Here is a 19,175-nt window from a genome sequence, read left to right as displayed (position 1 = left end):
TACTTATAATATTTGTTAATTTAATTTAAATGAGGTTTGGGCTTAGGACTTCGATTCGGCAGCGTGATTCTCCTCTTTAATTTACTACATAGTTTTAATCAGCGCTCAGCCGCATGCATAAAGTTTTCCAGAGCGCACCGGCAGAAGTAGACTAATGATTATGAATGTGTCGGGAAAACAGCAAGCAGACTTACTCTTACCATTTAAAAAAACGTTTGCGTTCATTTTCTGACGCGCTCAAGTTCACCAAAAACAATACAGAACAGCGCAGCTTACAACACTTACAAAATCACAACACTTACAAAATCACAAAGTTTTTTCGTTATCGTGAGTGCGCTTAAATAAAAGTTAAGTCTTATAAAGGCATGTAGTCTTATATTATATAGTTTTTGCACATTAATCTGACAACAGTTTTTTTCAGCCTCTTACGGCGTGCGCCTAAATCAATATCGCTCCTCGCTCACTAGTTAGGCGGCCTCCCCTTCAGACATGGGAAGCAGCGGGACCGCAGAATTACACATGACTGGTGAGCTATCGTTGCCCGGGCTTGCACCCCGCCCTATAAAATACTTGGGGTTTGTTGGGCTACAGTGGATTTTACTACGCGCTGTGTATGCAACGCGCGTGCAAGCAGGGCAAATGGAACGCGCCCCAGGGACTTCAAAGGAGCGAGAGGTGGCAGGGGCCGGTCCGGCCATCCGCGGAGAGCAGAGTCAGCGCGAGCGGACGGATGGCCATTGCACTCACACCAGCCGTGCCTTATTCCGTCATGTCATGTGGGCATTATAAGATTTGTATTAAAACATTCTAACTAAAAAGTGGCAGCTGGCACGCCTAAAAATAGACGCAGTTTAATTTTTTTAAAGTCTAAATAAAAACCCTCCGCTTTAATTTCCTATAGTCTAATCAGCGCTCAACCGCACGCATAGTTTTCCCGAGCGCGAGGAATTTTTTTGTGCTAAATAATGTTTATGCAGTAAAATAATTCCTATTAATCCTGGGTTGTTGTTCTTTTAGTGTCACTATAGTGCTTTACAATGCCAGACAACATTCAAATACAAATTATTCACCCTCCCCAGGTGTGAATCGGCTGTTCTCACCTATACATTCAGAGGAACTGAAATGCACCTCTCCACACTTTAAAAACCACTTGAATCTGAGGCTCTTCTGGAGACTTTCAGTGATTTCAATTTGTGTAATTTTAATCTCCTGGATTCTAGATTCTAAAGTTGACATTGTTACCTTTTTTAATCCTTGGAATGGAAGAACTTGAGATTTTCCTTATGATAGCATAAATTGCATTGTTTTTAATCAGTCTATACACAATAATATTCTTTGGTATTTTTATTTTTTTTAAACGGGTATGAGGGCTATCTTGGTTTATTAATCTCCGTGCCTGGTTTAGGTTAAGTATTCAGTGCGCATCTGTTACAGTAGTTGATCAATTGGAATGGTTATTACCGTCGCGCTCACCGCCGCGTAAAAACGTCAGCGGCCAAAATAAATCAGTTGCATTTCAAAGTCATTCGTAAAATGGCCGCCAGGTGGCGCAAAGTGACATTTTCGCTCGTTGCCGTAAATACAACAGTGACCGTTATACAGCGTATCTCTGTATCGGTTTATTGTTATTTAAGTTCTGGATTATTTCAGGTACTTTAAACACATTGTTGGGTTGCTCATGTTGGCTCATATGAGATGTAGTTTACAAATGAACACCTGGTTGGGTTATTTTGACCCAACAACTGGTTTATTCATTATTCTTTCCTTTCTCCAAATATCAGCCTGCAGAATGTTTGAAATATTACTGTTTATTGTGTTACAGGTGTAGTTTTAAGAGTTGTTTAGGCAGGAATGCGTGTGTATACAGCTCAAAACCTCCATCAGTTATTAAAGATAGCGTCTATTTAGAAAACATGCCCAGTGATTTCTGAGCTTCAGGAAATCCCCCGGCGCTCTGCGCATAACATTGGGCCAACTAATGTCGGAAAGAATTTATAAACGGTTTCTAAACATGGGCTATTGTTTTTTTACTTATAATATTTGTTAATTAATTTAAATGAGGTTTGGGCTCAGGACTTCGACTCGGCATCGTGATTCTCCTCTTTAATTTACTCCATAGTTTTAATCAGCGCTCAGCCGCATGCATGAAGTTTTCCAGAGCGCACCGGCAGGAGTAGACTAATGATTATGAACGCGTCGGGAAAACAGCAAGCAGACTGACTCTGACCATTTAAAAAAAACGTTTGCGTTCATTTTCTGACGCGCTCAAGTTCACCAAAAACAATACAGAACAGCGCAGCTTACAACACTTTCAAAATCACAACACTTACAAAATCACAACGTTTTTTCGTTATTGTGAGTGCGCTTAAATAAAAGTTGAGTCTTATAAAGGCATGTAGTCTTATATAGTTTTATTATATAGTTTTTGCACAATAATCTGACACAGCTTTTAGAGCCTGTCACGGCGTGCGCCCAAATCAATATCGCTCCTCGCTCACTAGTTAGGCGGCCTCCCCTTCAGACATGGGAAGCAGCGGGACCGCAGAATTACACATGACTGGTGAGCTATCGTTGCTATCGTTGCCCGGGCTTGCACCCCGCGCTATAAAATACTCTGGGTTTGTTGGACTACAGTGGATTTTACTACGCGCTGTGTATGCAGCGCGCGTGCAACAACGAGGAAGTGCGGCATGCAAGCAGGGCAAATGGAACGCGCCCCGGGGACTTCAAAGGAGCGAGAGGTGGGAGGGGCCGGTCCGGCCATCTGCGGAGAGCAGAGTCAGCGCGAGCAGACGGATGGCCATTGCACTCACACCGCGTAGTAAAATCCACTGTAACCCAACAAACCCCAATCATCACCAGCCGTGCCTTATTCCGTCATGTCAAGTGGCCATTATAAGCTTTGTATTGAAAACTTCTAACTAAAAAGTGGCAGCTGGCACGCCTAAAAATAGACGCAGGTTATTTTTTTAATAGTCTAAATAAAAACCCTCCGATTTAATTTCCTATTGTCTAACCAGCGCTCAACCGCACGCATAGTTTTCCCGAGGAATACTATGGAATTTTTTTTGTGCTAAATAATGTTTATGCAGTATAAGAATTCCTATTAATCCTGGATTGTTCTTTTAGTGTCACTATAGTGCTTTACAATGCCAGACAACATTTAAATACAAATTAATCACCCTCCCCAGGTGTGAATCGGCTGTTCTCACCTATACATTCAGAGAAACTGAAATGCACCTCTCCCCACTTTAAAAACCTCTTGAATCTGAGGCTGACTTTAAGTTATTTAAATTTGTGTAATTTTAATCTCCTGGATTCTAGATTCTAAAGTTAACATTGTTGCCTTTTTAATCCTTAGAATGGAAGAACTTGAGATTTTCCTTATAATAGCGTAAATTGTTTTGTTTTTAATCAGTCTATACACAATAATATTCTTTGGCATTTATTTATTTATTTATTTTTTTAAACAAGTATGGGGGCTATCTTGGTTCATTAATCTCCGTGCCTGGTTTAGGTTTAGTATTCAGTGCGCATCTGTTATATTACAACTATCATAACACTCAAATACCTTTTATTGGGGGTTAAGTGACTGATGTGCCTAACATTTTTCAGCTGAGCCTTTGTTTCACTGAAAACGACCGCAACACGCCTCTCTCTCTCTCACACACACACACACACACAGAGCCGACCAAATCATTAGCACGTCCCTCCCCCAAACAGCACAGACATTTACTTTCTATCCATTTACTTACACCTGAACTGAGTTGTTTGAGTAACATGGGTCGAACCCGTTACAAATCATAACAGTCTACTGCATTTCATTCTTATAATAACGCAAAAACACAAGCAGGGCTGAAAGACCGACATCTGCTGACGCAGTAGAACGTCCTGACAATGTTATAATTTTTATGGTCATTTATTTTAGTTAATAAATCTACTATAAATTTAAAGAACACACGAAATAAGATGACACAAATCCATACACGCTTTTTTTCTAATTACAAGTGATAAAATCAAAAGGCTCACTGTGTTAACATTTATTGTGCCTAAATTTGATCCCAATAAGATTTGATTTAATTTGAATTTTAGAACAGTGGCAGCTGGAACACCTAAAACAGATGCAGGATTATTTTTTTATAATCTAAATAAAAATGCTTTTTTAAACGTGGGCTATTGTTATTTACATGCAATATTTGTTAATTTAATTTAAATGGGGTTTGGTCTCCGGAATGTTGAGCATCAGGATCCTCTTCTTTACTTTCCTACGTAGAATCAGCGCTTAATCGCACGCATAAAGTTTTGTAAATTCGTTTAATGTTTAATAGTAAATAATGACCCCCGTTGCGCTGTACCACCGCTCGGAAAACCTTATGAAATACAAGTTTAGCACAATTATGATGATCTGCCACGGCGTGCGCGTGTGATGGGTGTACGCCCAAATCTACTATAACTACTCCCTCACTCCGTAGGCTCCCTGAATAGGCAGCAAAGGGACGGGGCCGCCTATTTGTGCCGGCTGGCGATAATTAACGTTAATATGATCTCGGGCTTGCTCCGCATTATAAAAGCAAGGCGCGGAGGTTTGTCTGAGGTCTGGGAAGTACGTGATGTAATGGAGAATATAAAAAAAAGCATGTCAGTGGGGAGATGTGACGCGGCCGAGGGACTTTAAACAAGGACACTAGAATTCCGCCCTTTGATCTCCGTGCTGAGGACAGCGTGAGAAAGAGCTGCGCGAGCTCCCGCGGCATCTTCACTCCCGCACCGTGCCCGCCCTCGCAGCCCCGCTGCCGAAGAGGAAAAGTGTGGTTAGTTTTTTGCGTCAGCGAGAACTCGCGCCGGCCATCGACAGCGGGAGAAGCGCCGTCACGAGGGAGCGTGCAGGAGCGCTGCCTCCGCGTGCTCAGTTCTGCCACTCCGCGCACCAACACTTATCGTCAGCTGTGTGCCCGCATGCCAGTGTGGCACAGCCCCCGGAACTGCACATGCACAACCTTTATCCCATTCTTTCCATTCTCCCTCCTTCAACACTTTCCTTCCCCATTTTACCTAAATAAATTACCCTTTTCCCGTAAGACCTCGCCTCGTGTCCGTGCTTTATGGTGCCGCCCGTGCAACATGGGTCGAATCCGTTTACAGATTATAACAGTCTACTGCATTTCATTCTTATAATAACGCACAAACACAAGCGGGGCTGAATGACCAACATCAGCTGACGCAGTAGAACGTCCTGACAATGTTATAATTTTTATGGTCATTTATTTTAGTTAATAAATCTACTATAAATTTAAAGAACACAAGATATAAGACGACACAAAACCCTACACACGTCTTTTCTAATTACACGTGATAAAATTTAAAGGCTCACTGTGTTAACATTTATTTTGTTTAAATTTGATCCTAATAAGATTTAATTTAATTTAAATTCTACATTTGTATCGTCATTTTAGTTCTGTGATTATAAATTTGTTTAACTACAATGTTTTACTTGATTTTATCCGCTACTACGTGCAGTTCTAAAACTCTGTGTCTCATTAATCCAGCAGAGAATGAACTAAGGCATGAGGCGTCAGCCTGTAGTTATATAGCGCCACTCAACGGTAAAAGCCAGCAAACGCACAAAGCCAAACGGTACCGCTGAGCGCGGCGACGGTAGGACCTACATTCCGATTGATTAACCACTGTATATTACAACTATCATAATACTCAAATACCTTTTATTGGGGGTTAAGTGACTGATGTGCTTAACATTTTTCAGCTGAGCCTTTGTTTCACTGAAAACGACCGCGACACCTCTCTCTCTCTCTCTCTCTCTCACACAAAGAGCCGACCAAATCATTAGCACGTCCCTCCCCCAAACAGCACAGACATTTACTTTCTATCCATTTACTTACACCTGAACTGAGTTGTTTGAGTAACATGGGTCAAACCCGTTTACAGATCATAACAGTCTACTGCATTTCATTTTTATAATAATGCACAAACACAAGCGGGGCTGAATGACCGACATCAGCCGACGCAGTAGAACGTGGCAGCTGAAACACCTAAAACAGATGCAGGATTATTTTTTTATAATCTAAATAAAAAAGCTTTTTTAAACGTGGGCTATTGTTATTTACTTGCAATATTTGTTAATTTAATTTAAATGGGGTTTGGTCTCCGGAATGTTGAGCATCATGATCCTCTTCTTTACTTTCCTACGTAGAATCAGCGCTTAATCGCACGCATAAAGTTTTGCATCATGATCCTCTTCTTTAACTTTCCTACGTAGAATCAGCGCTTAATCGCACGCATAAAGTTTTGTAAATTCGTTTAATGTTTAAAACATTCCGGAGACCAAACCCCAAACCCGGGGGTCATTATTTACTATTGTAAATAATGACCCCAGTTGCGCTGTACCTCCGCTTGGAAAACCTTATGAAATACAAGTTTAGGACAATTGTGATGATCTGCCACGGCGTGCGCGTGTGATGGGTGTGCGCCCAAATCTACTATAACTACTCCCGCACTCCGTAGGCTCCCTGAATAGGCACCAAAGGGACGGAGCCGCCTATTCGTGCCGGCTGGCGATAATTAACGTTAATATGATCTTGGGCTTGCTCCGCATTATAAAAGTTTTGTCTGAGGTCTGGGAAGTACGTGATGTAATGGAGAATATGAAAGAAGCATGTCAGTGGGGCGATGTGACGCGCCCTAGGGACTTCAAACAAGGACACTAGAATTCCGCCCTTTGATCTCGGCGCTGAGGACAGCGCGAGAAAGAGCTGCGCGAGCTTCCGCGGCACCTTAACTTCCGCACCGTGCCCGCCTTCGCAGCCCCGCTGCCGAAGAGGAAAAGTGTGGTTAGGTTTTTGCGTCAGCAAGAACTCGCGCCGGCCATCGACAGCGGGAGAAGCGCCGTCACGAGGGAGCGTGCAGGAGCGCTGCCTCCGCGTGCTCAGTTCTGCCACTCCGCGCACCAACGCTTATCGTCAGCTGTGTGCCCGCATGCCAGTGTGGCACAGCCCCCGGAACTACACATGCACAACCTTTATTCCTTTCTTTCCATTCTCCCTCCTTCAACACTTTCCTTCCCCATTTTACCTAAATAAATTAGCCTTTTCCCCGTAAGACCTCGCCTTGTGTCCGTGCTTTATGATGCCGCCCGTGCAACATGGGTCGAACCCGTTTACAGATCATAACAGTCTACTGCATTTCATTCTTATAATAACGCACAAACACAAGCGGGGCTGAATGACCAACATCAGCTGACGCAGTAGAACGTCCTGACAATGTTATAATTTTATGGTCATTTATTTTAGTTAATAAATCTACTATAAATTTAAAGAACACAAGATATAAGACGACACAAAACCCTACACGCGTCTTTTCTAATTACACGTGATAAAATCTAAAGGCTCACTGTGTTAACATTTATTTTGTTTAAATTTGATCCTAATAAGATTTAATTTTATTTGAATTCTACATTTGTACTGTCATTTTAGTTCTGTGATTATAAATTTGTTTAACTACAATGTTTTACTTGATTTTTTCCTGCTACTACGTGCAGTTCTAAAACTCAGTTTCTCATTAATCCAGCAGAGAATGAACTAAGGCATGAGGCGTCAGTCTGTAGTTATATAGCGCCACTCAGCGGTAAAAGCCAGCAAACGCACAAAGCCAAACGGTACCGCCAAGCGCGGCGACGGTAGAACCTACATTCCGATTAGGTAACCACTGTATATAAAATCGTATATTCATGTTTAATTAAATTCTTAAATCCTCAAGGTAAACATTTGTGGTATTTAATAGCATTCACTGGTGTGAATAATATATAATAGTTATTCAGTTACAGGTTTTTCTACTGACTTTATTTGACATACTGACTTTATTTACCGTGTTCATGTAAAGAGTTACTGCATATAAGACATCCTTAATTTACATTTTTCTTCTAATTATATGTCCAAAAATACTTTGACCACATACACTTATCAACAAGTATTAAGAATGAGCATTTCATATGAATGTCCATATGAGATGCGCGCACAAACACACAAACTCTCACCGTGCATACATATGCGAAGCGCGCGTGGACACAAACACACTCTCCATGCACGCACACACAATTTCACTGCGCGAAAAACAACGTGAGTAGCCTATATACAGTTCATGTATTCGTCTTTGGTGCATTTCTGGCCAAGAATGTCTGCATTTTTATCGATAAATCGCACGCAATTATCAGCGTTTTGATCCACACGCTGCCTTTTGTAAAGTGAAAGTACGAGCCGCGAGTTTCCGCACAGCAATGAACAGCTCTATTTCAGTCATAAATTCACAATCACATTCCAGTTCTTATTCCCAGGGTTAGGGAATTTGGGCATCTCATTTCATTTTCATGAAAATAATATGAAGCACATATACACACATTCATTATTCATGAAAGAATTATTGTAAAACAAAATTCAATTCATGTTTGCTTCAGCATTGGAAACAATATTGTTTTATGCTAAGTAATTATACACAATTCTTTGTTATACTCGGTCTGGCTTTTAGATAAAGTCCTTCCATGCCCCATCTGGCGGATATTCAGTGAAGCACAACACATTTATTTAAATTACCAAATTTTGCTTGCGGCAAGTGGCACGCTGCGCGCCAATTGTGGCATCTCACGGGAAAACACGCGCGTTCTTAATGGCCAGGTCTGTACCTGCTTATTCTGCTAGTGTGAGAGTGGTGGATTGTCCCCTACTAGTTATCAGATCACCAATGGCATTATTCTTCCCTACAGATCTGCAAATATACTTGGGTGGCCGTCAATATAAGCAACAAAATATTTAACAACATTTAATAAAAGTAAACCATTTTCTGTTAATATTCAGCATATATAATAAGCAGGTTAAAATCCTGCAGGAGCCTTATACCATTTTACTTTGTTCAGCAGGTATACAGCCGACACCTGGTACTGCCTGTGAAATGAAAACCTTAGAAGGTAAGCCTTTTAGTCCTTCAGAAAATATTTTGAAAAGTCACAGACTAAATTAAAAACTTTGCTGTCGTATGAAAGTGAGAATTAATAATTTGAAATTACTTTTGAAATTACATAAAGGCATTACAAAATAATGTCTGTGTTCAGAAGAAAGAACCATAGACGCATGGATGAATTAGTGGTTTTTCTTTGAAGGATCACACTGAATACCACTATTCCACTGTGGGACGGGTAATTTTGTACATTAGTTAGTTACAACCAAAGGCTAATCTGTTACTAACGAATGGCATTTGTTTTGTGGAACTGTCTTATAAATGCAATATCACAACTTAAGGTCATACTGTTGTACTGGAGGTGAATATCACCATGGCAGTGATTTTTATTCAGTCAGCACATCCATGCCTACAAATGCATCACAGCTGTGCCGATATTCAGTACAAAAGCATACCCTTAATATTGCTTATTTAATTGGCATACAGATGTAGCCATGAAGGGGCTTGAAGGTGACCTGCAGTTTCTCCTTTAAAGTTTCTCCTTTAAACTTAAATAGATCCTCCAAATATGTAATGTATTTTGCTTATAGTAGTATTTTTATTCATTAATTAAATCAGTATATTGTACTGCTATAACAGCGTCAGCAGTCTTGCTTTTGAATTATCCTGATTATTCTATCTAATTATGGTTAAATAAGCACAACCAAGAATTTCACTATTACACAAACAGCAACATTGATCATTGACAAATCAAATGACAAATTAGGGTATGTAAAAAGAGATGATTTTAAGTTGATAAAAATATAATACAGTTAAACCTTGTATTGCGAGCATAATCCGTCCCGAAAGTGTGCTTGTATATCAAACCACTTGCATATCAAAGTAAATTTCCCCATAAGAAATAATGAAAACTCAGATTTGGGTTGTTCCACAACCCGCAGAATATTAATATAAAAAATAGTTAATACAAAATGTAAAGGTAAACTAAAACAAATTAACCCGTACTACACTTATACACAAAATAAAATGTTATAGTAAACAGTACCCGTGTGCACGGATGTTGACTATACAACTGAGACTAAGCATGGGAGACAATTGCTTACAATCCCATAGCTCGAGAGAAAGAGAGAAAAACCATCACTCAGCTAAAATCACGTGACCCTCTGCTAACAAAGTGCATGCATACTACACACATGTCAAGACCTCACTCTGTTAAGTAGGAATTTAATGGAAAAAAAATTGCTTGTTTTGCAACACATTTGTAGACAAAGTAACTCGAAAGGTTCCACTGTATAATAACATAAAATATAGTAGGTTTAAGTTTTACCACAAATAATAGGTTATAATTTATTTCTTATAAATATTTAGAATTAAATATATTTAATATAATATTCTAATAATAATATTTAGAATTTCAGTTGTTATTATTATTTTTGTAAAATTAATAACTAGTCCTAAATAAACTTTTTTTTTGCTTGGCAAAAAAGGGGCAATTCAAAAGGGCAAATTGCTACAGAGCAGCCAGAAAGTATTCACAGCGCCTCACTTTTTCCACATTTTGTTTTGTCACAACCTTATTCTAAAATTGATTAAATTAATTTTTCATGACATGAAAAAAGTTTACTTTTGAAAAAAAAAAAAATTGAGAAAGCACATGTACTTTGCACAAGTATTCACAGTAGGGCTGTAGCTATAGAATATTTTAGTAATTGAGTATTCTAACAAAAAATTTATCAATTAATCGAGTAATCTGATAAACTGACTTAATTACTTTTGCGCAATTACACAGCAATGTAAAATATATGTAAGAGAAACAAAGATTAATTGGTTTTCTTTTTAGGAAAAACTTATTTTTTAAATGCATACAACATTTTATCAAAAATAAACATTGTCGTTATTCACAAGAAATAGCTTATACCTCTATCTCACCTATGCGCTTTGACTCACGGTGAGAAGCGGTGTTGGGTGCCATGAGCCGCTGCGATTGCCCACCAACATTTTGCGAAGATCTGCAAGGTCAAAACTCGCGGTGAATCATGATAAACTGTACTTCCGGCCACCATGAGAAACCTCGTAGGTGAGATAGGGGTATAAAGTTAACTGAGATGTATTAAGTGCATTACAGTGCCATACATTATTTTTAAAGCCTTTTCTTAGATGCAAAAACTAAAAAAAAATATAAAAAAAAAAACTAAGGCAATCATTAAAATAAATAATTATACAAAAACATTAAGTTGTGCAACTTAACTTTCAGAACTAAAAGTTTCTAAATTTACAGTTTAGGCATAACATAAGCCTTAACTGACAATTTCTGTCATTTTCTCTTGCTGGTTTATTCATCTCTTGGCTCGCTGATATTTTTTTCGCTCTTTTTCATTTTGTAGCTTACGCCAGAACGCTCCCTCAAATTAACCCTTCCACTTTTTCTTCGTTTGGTGTTTACTGGCGGCTTGCATCCAGAAGCGCAATTTGTTAAAAGCCTACTGTCAACAAATAACTGCACAAAAACATAATGCAAGTTTTTAAAATTAATTAAAAGAAGCTTTAAGGCAGAAGATTTTGCCTCGATCATTTTTTGTAATCGGATTACCTGAGGAATCGTTTCAGCCCTAATTCACAGCCTTTGCCATGAAGCTCAAAATTAAGCTCAGGAGCATCCTGTTTCCCCTGATCATCCTTAAGATGTTTCTGCAGCTTAATTGGAGTCCACCTGTGGTAAATTCAGGTGAATGGACATGATTTGAAAAGGCACACACCTGTCTATATAATACAGTTGACAGTTCATGTCAGAGCACAAACCTTAGTCAGGGAGGTGACCAAGAACCCGATGCTCCAGAAGTCCTCTGTGAAGAGAGTTTGTGAATTACTGTGTCAAATAAGTATTTGATTACTTGCTTATCAGCCAGATTTCTGACCCCCAAAGACCTGTTATTTGCTTTTAAATAGTCCAGCTACACTTTGCTCATAATTCTAAATTAGTAGCACCTGTTTGAGGTTGTTAGCTGTCATAAAGACACCTGTGCACCCCACAATCAGCCATGTCTAAGTAGATACATGGGGTATTACGTGTGTGTGTGTGTGTGTGTGTGTGTGTGTGTGTGTGTGTGTGAAGAGGCGGGTACAGGCAGGTTGGAATGGGTGGAGAAAAGTTGCAGGTGTGTTGTGCGATAAAAGAGTATTAGCGAAAATGAAAGGAAAGGTGTACAGGACAGTGGTGAGACCAGCGATGCTCTATGGTTTAGAGACAGTGGCACTGAAGAAAAGACAGGGGGCAGAGTTAGACGTAGCAGAGCTGAAGATGTTGAGGTTCTCCTTGGGAGTGACAAGGATGGATAGGATCAAGAATGAGTTCATCAGAGGGACAACCCATGTTAGATGTTTTGGAGATAAAGTCCGAGAGGCCAGATTGAGCAATGGTAAATATATCGGTAAAAGGATGCTGAGGTTAGAACTGCCAGGCAGGAGGTCGAGAGGAAGACCAAAGAGGAGATTTATGGATGCAGTGAGAGAGGACATGAAGTTAGTTGTGAGAGGAGAGGATGCAGAGGATAGGGTTAGATGGAGGCAGATGATTCGCTGTGGTAACCCCTGAAAGGGAACAGCCGAAAGACAAAGAAGAAGAGTTTTGTATAATACACGTTTGCTTTATCTACTTATAAAGCAAACGTTTGTGTTTGTCCTTTTTGCTCATCAGCCTTTTAAAGGGGTGTTAGGAGAGTGTGTACACAACCACTCTACAATGATAAAGAGCTGCCCAGTGATTTATTTTTCATTTATTAAAATAACATGCCCCTTCTGAAATCAGGCCAATCTCAAATGCCTGTCGATGTGATGCCACACTGACAGAGGCCGCTCCTGCTATAGTTGAAAAAGCAGGTTTTCTTGGGAAGCTGATCCTAAAAAATAGATCTATACTAACGCTTCGTGTTCCTGCTTCATCATCACCAGCCTCGGTGAGTGTAATTTCTTTTTCTATGAATCTTTGAAATTCGCCTATTCTAATATTTACGATTAATGCGGAGTGTAAGTTAACTTAAGTTAACTTAACTTTACTCTCATAGAACATGGTTATGTAGTCTTCTCTATGTACATCCGTCTCTATACTGTATAATTCCTAATCGCTCGTTTATAATAAAGAATGCATTAAGGTGATTGTCAAGTTGCAAACTGTGTACATAGTCGGAAAACTATATTAGGCTTACCTTTGTAACGCTAGATGGTTTATAACGGTGTCTGTCGAAGATTAAGAAGTCATGTAAACACATCAGTAAACACATCGCGTTCGTATCTCTCTCGGTAAGCTTTTCCGCATTTTGTTGTTGTTGCTCGCGGCAGCGTTACAGGCAGTTAATTCATGCCCATGCAGTGATGAGAAAGACAAATCGAGTCGATGCATGTCCATTCTTTTAATTTCTGCGTTGTCAGGCGATATTACAAACTTCCGGGTGGGTTCCGTACTTAAATCAAACTAAAAAATACTTGAGAAAACAGGCTCAGGCTCTATATTCCAGCGTTTTTCAGTTTGGACTGCATTACCCACAAAGCATTGCCCGCACTGCATTGTGGGCAATGCTTTGTGGGTAATGCAGTCCAAACCATTGCCCGCACTGTACTACACTCCCGTGGCTATACCCCACGTGTGTTGTGAAGACACGCCCCACAGAACTGGGGGGCGGGCTCAGCAGAGATCACAAGCATTTAAAGGAGCATGTACTGAAACAGGTTGCTGAGAACAGTGCTAGTTTTTACCAGGTAAAAGTACTGTTTTTTTTACACAACCATTGAGAATTTTTAATTATAGTATATTACAAACTTTTCATTAGGACCCTAAAGAATCATATTAACATTTAATGAAAAATGGGGCTGGATGACCCCTTTAACGCAACACCGACACAAAGATAAAAGACCTCCAGATTTTTATAGCCACAGTTAAAATAAAATTCTGGTATATATAAAAGCTGGTTGTTACACGCTAAAACCGATGCCATCTTTTCTATGTATTGACAGAGAAAATCCAGAGCCGTCGTTCAGTTATGGTCATGGGCGTTTCGTTTTCCAACACACGCTGTAGCGGTAGACCAATCATAAATCACCGTGCCATCTGACCAATTACAGGCTCACAGAAAGGAGGGGTTTAGACAGACTGAATCTTCGAACTGCTTCACACGAGTCGTTTACGAATCATTTAGAAATGGGGTTAAAATTAAATCTATTTTTGAAGAAAACTAAAGTGTTTTTTGACCTTACATACATGTAAACCTGTTTTAAGAGACTCATTAAGCAATATTAGCAACCTTTAAAATGGCATAATTGGGACACTTTAAAGATGGGTTGTGGCTGGGGCTTCCAACATGACAATGACTCAAAGCACACAGCCAGGACAACCAAGGATTGGTGGTTTTTGTAAGAAGCATATGGACTATTTAAAAGCAAAATAACTGTCTTTGAGGTCAGAAATCTGGCTGATAAGCAAGTGATCAAATACTTATTTGACACAGTAATTCACAAATAAATTGCAAAAAAAAAAATCATAAAATGTGATTTTCGGATTTTTCTTTTTAGATTCTGTCTCTCACAGTGGAAATGCATCTATGCTGAAAACTGTAGACCCCTCCATGATTTCTAAGTAAGAGAACTTGTAAAATCACAGGGTGATCAAATACTTATTGACCTCACTGTGTATATATAAATATAAAGTTATAGTTAAATAAAAAAATGTAAAGATAAATAAAAAAAGGCTATGTCAAAATGTTTATAAACATTTTCTTGATAAGGACTAAACTAAGGAAGGCATAAATATACACAACACATGAGCATGGGCACTCTGGAGCAAATGTTTAATAGTTTTAATGTCATATGCACTGTAAAGAAACATGTGAAATGAAATTCTTTTTTTTGGAATTCCCCAATGAATGCCATAAAAAAACAAAACACAAAATAGAATAAAATTAAATAAATACTGTATAGATATAAAAAGAATGGGTATAAAAAAATAAATAAAGAAAGAGCAGCCGGACAAATCATTCTCCTGTTCAACAATTATTACTGACAAAACTTGGTTGCATCTATACGCCGTCGTTTATGTAAGCTAGTTTCATTGTATTTATGCACATGAAAGTGTAAGTGTGTGTGGCGTATGGTTTAGCCTGGTTGTCTAAGCGATGGCTGTCTTTGCTTGACTCGCACACAGAACGTAGCCTAAACTCTTGCATAGAAAGTAACTGTGCTGCTTTCCGGATGGATATCTTAGGAACCATTAGTGCTACAGCATAATTTTTTTTAGAGAATTGGATGAAGGTTAAAGCGTGACAACAATTGAAGGAGAAATGGTCTTTGGCTTTGCTGTGTCTGCACTTTAGAATTAATTTGATTTTAAATGAAGCAGTTTAGAAGGAATAAACTATTTTGAATTGACATGATCTTTTCCAGACATTTTTGAGCCAATCAACATTGTGTCTCGTTTTTTTCAGTCGGACCAGAAAAACTCAGCAAGCTAGAGCTGAGGGAACAAAGAGGTTTGACACTGGATTTTAATATTAGTTCCATGGGGGTGTGCACAAAATACACCCATGGAGATACAGCCATGTAGTCTGAATCATAAAAAATGGGGTTTTGGGAAAACCATCGTACTGATCTCTCAAGAAATTAAAAGCAAGCCATTCCCAGGCTATAGGAGAGACTGTTCCATGCCCCTCCATGCAACCTGCATAGAATGCAAGAGGTTTTTGGGCCCAAAAAGTGCAATAACAATGGTAGACAATGGTGCTCCTATTAAAATATTTTGTCTGATATGTCACATTTGTATTTTGCCATTTGTTGATTGAGGGAAAATTATGTAACCTTTGTGCAGTTTTGGAAAAAAATATATTTATAAAGTAGGCACATAGATATATTTTCTAAGTTTTAATTATTCAGAGGGGAATACTTTAAAAAACTTCTCTCTAGATCAGACCAAACTAGGAAAACTACAGAAGAGCTGCTGATTTGCAGATGTTCTGGCCCAGTCATCTAACCATCAAAATTTGGCTATTGTTAAAGTCCTTGTCATTTGCTGCCTCATATATCCTACATCTTGACAGTGTTATTCATGTCACTTGTCAGTAAAATTAATATTATGTCTGAGCTGTGTATATGCATCACTAGTTAAAGTACTGTCTATGTCAAGCTGTATTTTTGTTGCCACTGGTTATTTGATTTAACCAAGCAAAACTGAAGGAAAAATGGTGAATTTTTATGTGAATTTTTTTATTTTATTCTTCTTGCAAAAATTCCAGAAAATGTCTAATAAGGTTGTGTGTGTGATACAGTAGCTGAGACTGCATACCACACTCTGGAGGAGGGCATGGTAGAATACTGCACAACAGAGACGCCCGTCACAGTTACAACTGAAGCCCCTGTGGAGGTTTTGGCAGCACAGGCTGAGTGCTCAATAAAGCCACAGGAGTTGAAGAGCCGCATTGCATTGAACTCTGCCAAGCTGTTGCAGGAGCAACGTGTCACCAACATGCATGTGCGTGAAATTGCCCAGCACTTGGAAAACCAGAATGACCTGCTGCAGATGATCCGTCGTTCACAGGAGGCACAAGCCTGTGCCCAGGAGAGACAAGCACAAGCCCTGGAAGGTACACAGGCCACCCTTCTTGCCCTCATTCAGATGTTCAAGCCTGCTTTAAAGGACTTAAGGAAGTTCCTGCAAAATGCTAACAATGCTAATATAACAGGAGGTATAGATACTAGTGAGGGGGTGGTAAACATTCCACAGCAGGTGGAAGATGGACAATAGACTTGCATTTGTTGTATTTTAGAGAGAATGTGATGTGGTTGTATGTATGTGTTTTTCAAATATCCTTGATATTGTCCTACAATCTGGCACTTTTTCACATTTTTTCATGTTACAGCCTTATTTAAAATGTATTACATTCATTATTTTAAAATTCTGAAAACAATACTCCATAATGACAATGTGAAAGAAGTTTGTTTGCAATCTTCGCAAATGTATTAAAAAAAAAGAAATAAAAATCACATGTACATAAGTATTTACAGCCTTTGCCATGACACTCAAAATTGATCTCAGGTGCATCCTCTTTCTACTGATCATCCTTGAGATGTTTTTATGAATCGATTTTAGTCCACCTGTAGTAAATTCAGTTGATTGGACATGATTTGGAAAGACACACACCTGTTTATATAATGTCCCACAGTTAACAGTGCATGTCAGAGCACAAGCATTGACGGTCCAGATGAGCACAGTAGCCTCCATCTCCATAAATGGAATAGGTTTGGAACCACCGGGACTCTTCCTGGAGCAGGCCGCTTGGCCAAAGTGATTGACTGGGGGAGAAGGGCCTTAGTCAGGAAGGTGACCAAGAACTTGATGGTCACTCTGCAACTCCAGTGTTTCTCTGTGGAGAGGAGAACCTTCCAAAACAACCATCACTGCAGCACTCCATCAATTAGACCTGCATGGTAGAGTGGCCAGACGGAAGCCGCTTTTCAGTAAAAGGCAACAAATTTTGTTCAACACCTTTTTAAATATGATGCTGCTATATAATGCAAAGGTTTTTTTTTTCTTAAAGGTTCTCCCGTCTCCACAGAGAAACACTGAAGCTCTTTTGGAGCTCTTTGACTAAGACCCTTCTCCCCGATCGCTCACTTTGGCCAGGTGTCCCACTCTAGAAAGAGTCCTGGTGATTCCTAACTTAGTCCATTTATGGATGATGAAGGCCACTGCGCTTCTCTGGACTTTCAGTGCTGCAGAGATTTGTCTGTACCTCTCCCCAGATCTGTGCCTCTATACAATCCTGTCTCGGAGGTCTATAAACAATTCCTTAGATTTCATGGCTTGGTTTTGCTCTGACATGCACTGTTAAATGTGGGACCTTATATAGACAGATGTTTTTTTTTTTTAGTTTTTTTTGTTTTTCGAAATAATGTCCATTCAACTAAATTTACCACAGGTAGACTCCAAGCGAGTTTAGAAACTCAAGGGTGATCAGTGGCTTAATTTTGAGTGTCATGGCAGAGGCTGTTATTACTTATGTACATTGTGATTTTTTTTCTCCGTTTTTAATTACTAATACATTTGCAAAGATTACAAACAAACTTCTTTCACATTGTCATTAAGAAGTATTGTTTGTAATAATGAATTTAATCCATTTCAAATAAGGCTGTCACATAGCAAAATGTGAAGAAGAAAAAAACGCTGTAAATACTTTCCGGATGCACTGTGCGTTCTTCTATGACAATATCCAGTATATCTTTGATTTTCAGAGTGGAGTCCTAGAACATAGCCAGGGGGACAATGATTATTCTATTTTATTGTATTTTTTTTTCAGTGGTAAAAATACAAATCACAAAATACAACTATAAAAAAAATAATTATTGAGCATTTAAAGTGTGTTAGCCTTATGACTGCTTAATTTAAGTGGGTTGTAACAAGATGTTCATGAAATCAAGCTGTACTGAGGTGCTCCATGATTGATTATTTTATCATTATTATTATTTATTATTATTATTATTATTGTTATTATTATTACCATATATATATATATATATATATATATATATATATATATATATATATATTTTTTTTTTTTTTTAACAGTTTAATAAAGTCCTTTGGCTCCAAAAACTTTAGAATCACTACTTCTCAGGTGAATGGGTTCTTTGAGTGATTATATATATATATATATATATATATATATATTATATATTTTTTTCTTTTTCCTTACATTTTTTTTTTTATCTCCCATTTATGAATGAGTTTTGCATGTAAGAATGAGCTTCCACTAAATCAGATGGGCCTCTGACATTATATGTCAATAAATAAGGAGAAAATTTAAAGGGCTTGTCACCTCATTTTCATCTTAGTGATTTTTTTCTTGCTGATTTAAGTTGGGTGGGATGTATGGTATAAGTGATAAAGAAGTTACCTGATTTCAATTGATATGGTTATATTAATACTGGCCTGAACAAGACTAAAGCTGCTAAAAATAGTTTAAAATTGGACCATTTTTAATTCTGTTTTAGTGTAGTACTAGGGTAAAGTCACTTAAAACAGCCTCTCCCAGCTCAGCGCCCATTGAATGGTATGAGGTGCCGTGAGCCACTCTTTCTATTCCCAAAAAGACGTGTCTAGATTTTACATTTAGACATTAAGTCCTCATTTATTTATTTGCAGGGTGCCACCATTAAATGGCGCCTTGTTCTCAAGA

General features: G+C 38.7%; 1 protein-coding gene across 3 annotated transcripts in view; it reads left to right on the top strand.

Annotated features, from left to right (window-relative positions):
- The window catches only part of naif1 (nuclear apoptosis inducing factor 1), a 46,499-nt gene extending 28,064 nt beyond the window's left edge, over positions 1-18,435 (top strand). The window contains exons 2-3 of one of the 3 annotated variants that reach the window (XM_053504853.1): positions 8,924-8,971; positions 16,272-18,435. In XM_053504853.1, the coding sequence (XP_053360828.1) occupies positions 8,924-8,971; positions 16,272-16,744 (521 nt within the window). In that variant the 3' untranslated portion in view covers positions 16,745-18,435. Of the gene's footprint in view, positions 1-8,920; positions 8,972-16,268 lie in introns of all 3 variants that reach the window. The other 2 variants (XM_053504852.1, XM_053504851.1) reach the window with 2 other exon arrangements.
- The last annotated feature ends 740 nt before the right edge of the window (positions 18,436-19,175 follow it).

This window comes from Clarias gariepinus, chromosome 9 (assembly GCF_024256425.1).
Source record: "Clarias gariepinus isolate MV-2021 ecotype Netherlands chromosome 9, CGAR_prim_01v2, whole genome shotgun sequence".
Lineage (NCBI taxonomy): Eukaryota > Metazoa > Chordata > Actinopteri > Siluriformes > Clariidae > Clarias > Clarias gariepinus.
Note: the sequence above shows the minus strand (reverse complement) of the source record. Positions and strands in the feature narration are given on the sequence as shown.